The sequence below is a fragment of the Camponotus floridanus genome, unplaced genomic scaffold, assembly GCF_003227725.1.
Source record: "Camponotus floridanus strain SB8 unplaced genomic scaffold, Cflo_v7.5 scaffold83, whole genome shotgun sequence".
Taxonomy (NCBI): Eukaryota; Metazoa; Arthropoda; class Insecta; order Hymenoptera; family Formicidae; genus Camponotus; species Camponotus floridanus.
In genome coordinates, this window is record NW_020229853.1 from 771,171 (window position 1) to 782,333 (window position 11,163).

Sequence of the window (11,163 nt, forward strand, 5' to 3'; positions counted from 1 at the left end):
ATCGAAAGTTTCCTGAGGCAAAAAGTCCAAAAAACAAAAGTATAAAAGATACGATGATTTGAAGTTTAAAAAACGTCTGTTTTTGAATACATAGATTAAATTAATATATAAATGTTTTAAAAAATTTATATATAAATTTTTATATATAATGTATGTCAATTCTACAATATTTAATGATTCTAAACTCTTTTTGTCATGCGTGTCTGTTACGCAGTGATTGTGTTACGCGCACATGTATACGCACGCATTCACGCATATACAGGGTGGGCCCGAACGTTCCAGCCAGACTTTGAGATCTTATAGGAAATTTAATTCTGAACAAAAAATTTCCTATAAACATGGGTCGAAAAATGCTTCCTTAAGAAGTTATTGCTCAAAAACCTCTAATGAAGGAAGAGCAAAAGGTGAAAAGAAAATGAAATAAAAAGAAAATGAAACTAAATAAATTTCTTGAAAAACGTCTTTATTCATTTTCTATTACGTACTATTACTAAAATATTAGTTAAAAAAGAATTATTTTATTTTCATAAAAGATTTTTATTTTTTATTTTTATAGTTTTTTTTCAAGAAATTTATTCAGTTTCACTTTCTTTTTATTTCATTTTCTTTTTCAACTTCTTAAGGAAGCATTCAATTTATTTAGTTTCATTTTCTTTTTCAACTTCTTAAAGAAGCATTTTTCGACCCATGTTTATACGAAATTTTTTGTTCACAATTAAATTTCCTATAAGATCTTAAAATCTGGCTGGAACGTTCGGGGCCACCCTGTATAACAGAAAGAATTTGAAATCATTAAATATTGTAGAAGTGACACACATTATATATAAATATTTTTTTTTAACATGTATGTATTAATTTAATCTATGTATTCAAAAATAAACGTTTTTTAAATTTCAATACTATCACAATACTATTCACTTCAAATCATCGTATCTTTTGTACTTTTGATTTTTGAACTTTTTGTCTCAGGAAACTTTTGATCAACACCACCTAAACTACAACATATTTCAATTTCAGCCAATTTGACCAAAGTCACTCTTTTCATATAAAATGTGCGGGGTCCTTTAAAAAATTTCATATATTTTATTAATATATTTTAAAATAACTATTTATGTATTAAGTAAAATGTAGATTTTAAAGTATTAACACATGATATCGATTAAATAGATGAAATTTGTGGATAACACATATAATTAATACTATCTAAATTTTAAAAATATCATAAACTCAAGAAATATAGAAATATAGATAAATGCGCGCATATGAGCTTTACAGAATTCGGCCACAATGAGACCGCCTTCACCGCCACACACTTCTAGCCACGCGCATTGGCCGATCTTCTTTAATTAATTTTTCGTTAATTATTGCAAATATCGCAAAACAGTAGAAGACCTTCTTTTTTAATTTAAGCCACTCCAGCTTCACACTTCGGGACTGCGAAAATTTCCTGACACCCTATATAACATGTTATGGTAATTATTTAGCCACCTCGGATAACTTTGACTTTGACATATATTGTCAAGATGGAACCCTGAGTAACATTCAAAAGGTTTCAGTCGGCGCTTATTATTTATTAAAAAGTTATAAACAAAAGAAGTTTCATAAGTTCATTAATAAATTTATCGAAAGAAAAGCAAAATTCACTCTTAACGAGGGTTAAATGTAAGTTAAGGTTAAATATAAGTGAATGTGTGTGTGTCGTTTCATCTTGAAAAATACATGCGTGGACGCAGTGTTCCGCCCCCCCCCCTGCGGGGAGCTTCACTTCCGAAAAATATAACCTAACCCAATCCAGTCCGTGATGTGGGATATACCTCGCTTTGCATAGAAAATTATAAATCCATGGTATTCTACGCATTTATTTTATATTATAGTACGATTTTCGTTAATAACTTTTTAACAAACAACGGCTAATTAAAACCTTCACTATGTTATTCATTGTGGTTGAATTAATTGTAGAGAAAATATATGATCCTTAAGAAAAAAATATACAGCCCTAATACTACAATTATATAATGTATACAATATACAGGGTCTACCAAAAGTGTGGAAACCCCTAAATATCTCGGAAAATATACGTTTTACAGAAAAGTGTTTCCAACAAAAGTTGTAGGGTTTAAGAAGATCTATATACTGATTCTATCAGTTTGACCTTGGATGGCGTCGTCAAGGTCAGGTCAAGGTCACATTGACTTTTTTAAATGACACCCCCTACATTTGATTGCATATTCTTATAGCTTAATTCAAGAGCTTTCCAAAACACTATAATAATGTTCATTTTTATTAAGTACTTTGCGAGTTATGAGGGTTGAAATAATTTCTTAATTTTACATAAACCATAAAATATCTAGTAAACCATTCATTTTTCGATTATCTTACCTTCATACTTTTATGTACAAAATAATGAGAGGAATCAATTGGTGTAAAGAAAACATACAGTTGTTTTTAAGAAAAAATATGGAATTGTTAATTGCAAATTACATATTTTTTCTTAGAAACAACTATGTGTTTTCTTTACACCAATTGATTCCTCTCATTATTTTGTACATAAAAGTATCAAGGTAAGATAATCGAAAAATGAATGGTTTACTAGATATTTTATGGTTTATGTAAAATTAAGAAATTATTTCAAGCCTCATAACTCGCAAAGTACTTAATAAAAATGAACATTATTATAGTGTTTTGGAAAGCTCTTGAATTAAGCTATAAGAATATGCAATCAAATGTAGGGGGTGTCATTTAAAAAAGTCAATGTGACCTTGACCTGACCTTGACGACGCCATCCAAGGTCAAACTGATAGAATCAGTATATAGATCTTCTTAAACCCTACAACTTTTGTTGGAAACACTTTTCTGTAAAACGTATATTTTCCGAGATATTTAGGGGTTTCCACACTTTTGGTAGACCCTGTATAATGCCTACCAAAAATTCCGGGACGGTCGAATATTTTGATAAACTATGCACTTTAGAAAGAAATGTTTCAAACAAAAGTTGTATTGCTTGAAGGGGGCCATAAGAAGGTGTCATTGATTTGACCTTGAAAAGGCGTTTCAAGGTCACGTGAAGGCCACCTTTAATTTTTTAAATGGAACCACCTATTTTTTATTGAATATTCTGGTAGCTCACGTCGAGAGCTTTCCAAAACACTATAATAAAGTATTTATTGAGTATTCATTAAGTATTTTTCGAGTTATGAGGCTTGAAATAATTTCTTAATTTTACATAAACCATAAAATATCTATTTAGTAAAATATTTATTTTTCGATTATCTTACCTTAATACTTTTATGTACAAAATATGTACTTAACATGTAATTGTTAATTGCAAATTACATATTTTTTCTTCGAAACAACTATGTGTTTTCTTTACACCAATCGATTTCTCTCATTATTTTGTACATAAAAGTATTAACGTAAGATAATCGAAAAATGAATATTTTACAAGATATTTTACGGTTTATGTAAAATTAAGAAATTATTTCAAGCCTCAAAACTCGAAAAGTACTCAATGAAAAAATATTTTATTATAGCGTTTTGAAACTTTCGAGCTAAGCTACGAGAATATGTAATAAAAAATAGGGGGTTCCATTTAAAAAATTCAAAGTGACCTTACCCTGACCTTGACAACGCCCAAGGTCAAACTAATGATACCATCTTATATCCCTTTTCAAGTCATACAACTGTATATATGAAACATTTTTCGATTTAACGCAGTGTTTCTGAGATATTTGAATGGATCCTTTAAAATAGGACACCCTGTATATAACATAGCGTAAATGTATGCGCGCATATGCGCTTTACATGGGCATAAAGGAAGAGGCAGCAAAATCAAAGCACTTCAAAATATTTCAATATGGAAATATTAAAAAGAACAGTGAACCATTTGATACGTAAGATTCACCTTGCCTACAAATTCAAAACTTCCCATACAGAACATTGCAGTAATATTGCGCTAATATTGCAATGTTGCTGCAATGTTACGACAATATTAATAATATTGTTGCAATATTCTGTGCTGTATGGGTTTGAGCATTTATTATTGTGAAGAATAAAAGTACATACATTCATAAATTTTATTATCGAATATTAATGATCTTGATTGACTTTGAGTCATAAAATATATTGTTTGATATTGTAAAATATATTGAGTACATCCTAAAAACAATTATTGTTTTGAATAACTTAGAAATATAGCGATCCATTTAAGGAAATAAAATTGGCCTTGAAATCTTTTTAATGCCATCATCTAAAAAAAGGCGTTTTATAACATATGATGTTCCTATCTTAAATTAAATTTAATTGAATATTTTTTTACATAAGGAACTTTTTTATACATCTTCAATTTTTGCAAATATTTATACCACTCACTGTATAAAATTCACCCTCTCTCTCTCTCTCTCTCTCTCTCTCTATATATATATATATATATAAATTTTATAGAAAATTGTTTCATAAATGTTGTAGGGCTTAAAAAGATCTATTTACTGATCTTATCACTTTGATCTTGAGTGTCGTCGTCAAAATCATGACAAGATCATCTTGAATAGAACCCCATATTTTTTTATTGCATATTCTTATAGCTTATCTCGAGAGCTTTATATATATATATAGTAGTATTTAGGAAAGCTCTCGAGATAAGCTATAAGAATATACAATAAAAAATATGGAGTTCTATTTGAAACATTCAAAGTGATCTTGTCATGGTCTTGACGACGACACTCAAGATCAAAGTGATAAGATCAGTAAATAGACCCTTTTTATACCCTACAACATTTATCTGAAACAATTTTTTATAAAATTTATATTTTTCGAGATATTTCAGGGTTCCAACCTTTCTTCCTCACCTTGTGTGTGTGTGTGTGTGTGTGTGTGTGTGTGTGTGTGTGTGTGTGTGTATACATACATACACACACACATACACACACACACACACACACACACACACACACAGATATATACAGGGTGAATCATAATGGTTGTAACAACCTTTTACCATTAGAAATCAATTATCGACTGCAACTGTAATCAATCGAATAATTCATAGATGACAGCTGCTTGGATCGACCGTGTCTGCAGTAACGTACAAGCGAGTTAAATACTGTGAATCAAATAATATACATATTCTATGCATACTTTTCTAATATATTTAACTCTTTTATGTACATATTTTTCTTTCTACACGGTTTTTTTCTAATAACGCGATTTCTTATTATTGTGAAACGTATCTGCCACATAAAAAGAGATATCTTTTGCATTCGTGTATTTTTTAATACGATTTTTTTTAAATAATGGTATTTTAATACATAGAATTTGACGGCGATTTTTTCCATTCTTACACAAATCATTTTAACGTGTAAAAAGAGTTGGATTGGTAAACGATACAAAAGTATTCCTTTTTTATAAAAAAAAATGCGTAATTCTACTTTCTACAAGAAATATTCTGCTGTAGATATTAAGAATGTAAAAGTTATAACTTAGAAAATTAATAATAAGTAGAATAATTCTTGTAGAAAGCAGAATTACGCATTTTTTTTAATAAAAAAAGAATACTTTTGTATCTTTACCAATCCAACTCTTTTTACGCGTTAAAATGATTTGTGTAAGAATGAAAAAAATCGCCGTCAAATTCTATGTATTAAAAAATCATTATTTAAAAAAAAATCGTATTAAAAAATACACGAATGCAAAAGATATCTCTTTTTATGTGGCAGATACGTTTCACAATAATAAGAAATCGCGTTATTAGAAAAAAACCGTGTAGAAAGCAAAATATGTACATAAAAAAGTTAAATATATTAGAAAAGTATGCATGGAATATGTATATTATTTAATTCACAGTATTTAACTCGCTTGTACGTTACTGCAGACACGGTCGATCCAAGCAGCTGTCATCTATGAATCATTCAATTGATTACAGTTGCAGTCGATAATTGATCTCTAATGGTAAAAGGTTGTTACATCCATTATGATTCACCCTGTATATATATATATATATATATATATATATATATATATATATATATATATATAAGATGATTTTTATAGTGATCGTAGTAAATATTTCCAAAAATTAAGGATATATAAAAAAATTATATATCTTTTATTGTTAAATATATACATTGTTTTATTGTTTCAAAAAAGATATTGAAAGAAATTCTATAGAAAATTTCTGTGGTCAAAATATGACAAAAATTATAAATAAGTATCTGTAGGTATTTCATTTTAGAAATATAGAGGATTGAAAAAAAAATTAAATTATATATTTTCCAAATATCTTTTTAAAATAAATATCTCTTTACAATTACTTTGAAAAGTGCAGTAATTACTTAATTTTAGAAAAAAATTGACTTCTTAATATAACAGTTTATTTTTTTGGGGATAAATCTAAAAATTTTGCTTCTATTTATCTAACTATATGTAAAAATGACAACAGTAATATCAAAATTACTCCAGATTATGACCTACACATGTACTATGTATTCTTAAGATTTTAAATTTTAATGTATGATTATAATTTTATTTAAAAAAGTAAAAAGTATTAAAAAAAATAAAAAGTAAAGTATTTTTAAAAAAAGTAAAAAGTATTTTTTTAGCCACACTTTTGCATTTCAAAAATGGAGTATTTTCAGACACATGTTATATGAATATTTTTTATTTTGACTTGGAGAAGTCTCTTACCGTAAATTTTTTAAATATCTGTTTGAAATATTTTATATGTGTGTATATGTTACTACATCACATTAATAGTAATGTTCTAACAGTGATGTAAGGATAGCCATATTTGGAGTAAAATATATTGGATTAATATATCATAGATTTTTATATACTGACCACTAACATGGCTAATGTCTATATTGTTTGCATTTTAGCAGAATACATCAATATCAATTATTAATTGTTCTATATATAATTATCAATTATTAAATTATAATACATATATATAAAATTATATGCAAGTTGCTTACCTGCAAAAACTAAATGGACATCAAGTGCTTGTATAAATCGTAGATATGTCCGTCCGAGTTCATAAACACAAATGTGAAGAATATCACTGATGTCGATAAGCATAATAGAATGAAGAACTATATAAACTGTTAAGAATTTTTCTATTTTTTTATACTTTCCTTTCTTATACTCTTTTATATACATTTGTACTCTAAATGTGACTTAACAAATATATTCAATTATATATTAATAAAAATAATATATATTAATTAAATATATATATTAATAAAATATATATATATATATATATTAATATATATATTAATAAAAATATATATATTAATAAAAATAAACTAATGTATATTAAAAAAAATTTGTACAAATATAGCAAATTTGTAAAAAAAAAAAGAGAAATAAGAAAACTACTAGATTCTAGATAAACTTTTTGCATTACTGTAAATATAAAGGATACGAGGATTGTCTCCATGTCGACAGGTAATATACACACAAGCAGCCTGATTATGTACCTGTTTTCTCCCACGTGTCATATTACGTTTTAAAGCAGATTCATAAATTCTTACAGACATGTTGATATCATTCTCGTCTAAGCTGAAATAAAAATTTCAAATTCTGAAAATTTTACACATAGATCTCATTTAATTATATTAATTATATCATAAAGAGACAAAAATTGTTTACCCTAATTGCATGGCAAGATGTATTATACCTTTCCTTGCATTTTCTAAGGTTTGTTTACTAGATTCCTTTTCATTGAAATAGCCTGCAAATTAAAAAGATTTTAAGACAATTTATAATAATTATAAACAAATTTATAACTTTTGAAAGAAGAAAAAAAGAATATTATTTAAATGACTTACGTGCACCAAAATTTGTAGCACCACCTGTACTATCATTAGGGACAAAGTATTTAGGCATTACTTTACCAGAGGACGATTCCTCAAAAGTTGGTTGACTAACAATAACTGAATCCTCCAATACAAAACCACATTCCATACAAATAGCATCTCCACGTGCAGGGTCGGTCTCAATATTTGTAGATCCACAATTACGACACTTGTTTCCAGACATCTGTTACAATAATACAAATATATAATAAACTTTTATTATTAAATTATTATATATAATTTTTGTTTACTTTATTACAAAAGATTATAGTGAAAAATATTAATATAAAAAATCATACATTATGTCTTTATATGTTAATTTTTTATTTATTATTATATAAACATAACATAATATGAAACATATATATATATATATATATATATATATATGTTTCATATTATGTCATATTTATATAATAATAAATAATAAATTAACATATAAAGATATATAAAGACATAAAGATACATAATGTATGACCTTTTATATTAATATATTTTTCACTATATATATATATATATATATATATATATATATATATATATCCTATTGTATATTCTAATGTAAAATGGAACAATTAATAAAAATTAATAAGTTTATATATATATATATATATATATATAAACTTATTAATTTTTATTAATTGTTCCATTAACTTACATTAGAATGTACAACAGGATGAAATTACATAATTACAATACACAATATATAAAATTAACCAAATAAATTTTTGTAAATAATTTTTGTGCTGTAAAACCAATATTAAATGTGAATTAAATAAACAAATATGTACTAGATTACTACATTTTGCATACCTTGATAATTGTTTATTTATTTACTGAAATATAAACATGAAATTCTCGCAAAGTTAATATCAGAAAGAAGAATGAGAGATGTATCACGTTTTCAGGTAATTCCTGAAAGCGAGACGTCCCTTGTAGACATTAAAAACGTGGACATGAACTACGAAGTCAATACAGTGATGGTAGGTCGGGTGACTTTTTCGCGCATGCGCAGTAGTAATCACAGGAAAGCAACGGTGTATCAGCGGATTATGGGCGGCAAAGTTTTGGCGGGCAAGCTGAGGTCGGTGATCTCAGAAAGAAGTCCTGAGTCCCGAGTGAATGTTATAGTGTTTTCAAATACAGCGAGAAAAGTGATTAGTGAAATGAAAGTATGCTGTTGGCCGCTCGTAAAAATTTTTTAAAAATTTTCTTTCAGAAATTTATTTAAGGGCGACCAGTGACACACCTTTTGCTTCTACTAGATACTTCGTTAACGCCGCATTCGCGGCGCATGTGCGAAATGTTACCCGGCCTACCACCACCACTGATGGCCGCTCTCAGGCTTCTCCATGGACGTAAGAAATACTGGGTGCTTTCCAATTGTTTAACACATCTTAACACAAACATACACAGGAAGGCACAAAGTGTAGCGATGTGCACGACTCAATTGGAACAAAGTTAATGTGCGACTTTCGAGTGGAGGGTTAGGATTCTTCATAACCATGTCCATCTTGATATTTTTTAATCCATGCTAAGGGTGATAGCATCGATATATAAAATGGATTGACCATTGCGTGTAGACAGGCGTCAGCCCGCGGTGAAGAGAGAGATACTACATGCGAGGTCTATGTCTGTCTCTTTTGCTAGTATCTCATTGGTAATTTTGCATAATATTATATAATATATAAATAATATATAAATAAAATATATATATGCATATTATATTAATATATAAATATGAATGAAAATTTAATCAGTAATATATCTAACCTGCAAATATGCAAAAGAGACAATTTTATTTTATTTATTAAATATAATAAAAAAATTAATTGTACAAAAACTCATTAATTTGAATTACTTACTTCAATGATACTTTTAATATTTTTATTGTCCATTTTTGTATTTGTATGGTGTACTTTAATGGTTGTCTTTTAATTAAAAAGGATAAAACGAAAAGAAAATTGCCAACATAATCGCCGTCAGTCTGTAACCGCATATTTCATTTGTCCCTAGAAAACAGAAGGTTACACAAGTTGACTAGTAGCCCTCGAGCTGAGTACGGATGTGTAAAGTTGTGTCGGCAGTTACGGCAATTAGAACGCGACTTGTGTCGCCGTGTGCATAAAAGTGTCTAGGGATATCTCAATTGGAAAGCACCCACTGGATAGAGTGTATTGCTGCGGGAGTGAAGCTCAAAGGGTGAGGGGAAAGAAATGTCTACTGCAACGGAATATGAGGCATATAAGATGGCGACGGATATTAATTTCACGGAGTGTGATATTTTTGAATTTTTTAATATTCAAAAATGATTCGGAATAACACAGCAATTTCAGATGATAGATGATTTCACGGAATCTCTCATATTTTATTCGATTTCGACGTCCGTGCGACGTGAAAATAGACGCTAAATCTGATGCATCTAAGATGGCCGCGACAATAAACCCCTTACCCCTCAGATTTCACTCCCCTCGTCTAAAAGAGTACTTTATGCTCTGTCCAGTATTTCTTACGTCCTTGGGCTTCTCTCTAACACTACTTTTCCCTCATTTCCTACACGCATGCTCGCTTCGTTTTCACTCATCCCATCAGTGTCTCCACCACGAGACAAAAGAGAAGGATAAAGATATCCGGAATCATCTCTCTATCCTTTAGATCTTTCAACGCTGCCTCTTACGGTAGGGGTCAGTCTATTCTATAAGTCTATGAGCAGCACTGGCTGGCAAGATCACATGTCAGCAGGGCATTTAAGGAAGACAGCAGTAGTACATAAGCAAATTATAACTTAAAAATAATATTGCAGAGTTGAGCTTTTAACAGTTTAATTTAAATTTTGAATTTAATTTAGAGTTTAATAATTTCATATAATCAAAAATTGTATCAATGGCACAGAGAATGTGAGAAAACCATTCAAAAACATAATATTGAAACTTTGCGAAGACAAAAAGTTGCAATTGCAGCAGCAGTGCAATTGTAATTTGAGCTAATAAAATTTCAGTGCAATTGTAATTTGAGCTAATAAAATTTCAAAAGGAAAGCGGCATTATAAAAAAAAAGGATTTGGGTGACTGAATTGTTTCAACAACGCTGTAATGGATTTTATTATACAACTTTACCTATATTAAAGTTGGAAGACTTGCGTTTTCGAAATTATTTTCGAATGGATACTATTTAATTTGAAGAATTATTGCAATTTACATTGTTGAGAGCAAATTATAAGATGTATATATACCTATATACAGGGTGTCCTATTTTAAAGGACCCACTCAAATATCTCAGAAACACTGCGTTAAATCGAAAAATGTTTCAAACA

The 11,163-nt window shown here is 28.5% G+C and overlaps 1 protein-coding gene across 1 annotated transcript in view; it reads right to left on the bottom strand.

The window, feature by feature from the left end:
- Positions 1-8,815, bottom strand: part of LOC105250138 (transcription factor IIIB 90 kDa subunit) — a 63,085-nt gene extending 54,270 nt beyond the window's left edge. Inside the window, exons 1-5 of the mRNA XM_025414579.1 lie at positions 8,664-8,815; positions 7,824-8,034; positions 7,645-7,726; positions 7,418-7,554; positions 6,966-7,082 (exon numbers count right to left, since the gene is read on the bottom strand). Of these exons, the coding sequence (XP_025270364.1) occupies positions 6,966-7,082; positions 7,418-7,554; positions 7,645-7,726; positions 7,824-8,034 (547 nt within the window). The 5' untranslated portion in view covers positions 8,664-8,815. The remainder of the gene's footprint in view (positions 1-6,965; positions 7,083-7,417; positions 7,555-7,644; positions 7,727-7,823; positions 8,035-8,663) is intronic.
- Between the last annotated feature and the right edge of the window lie 2,348 nt (positions 8,816-11,163).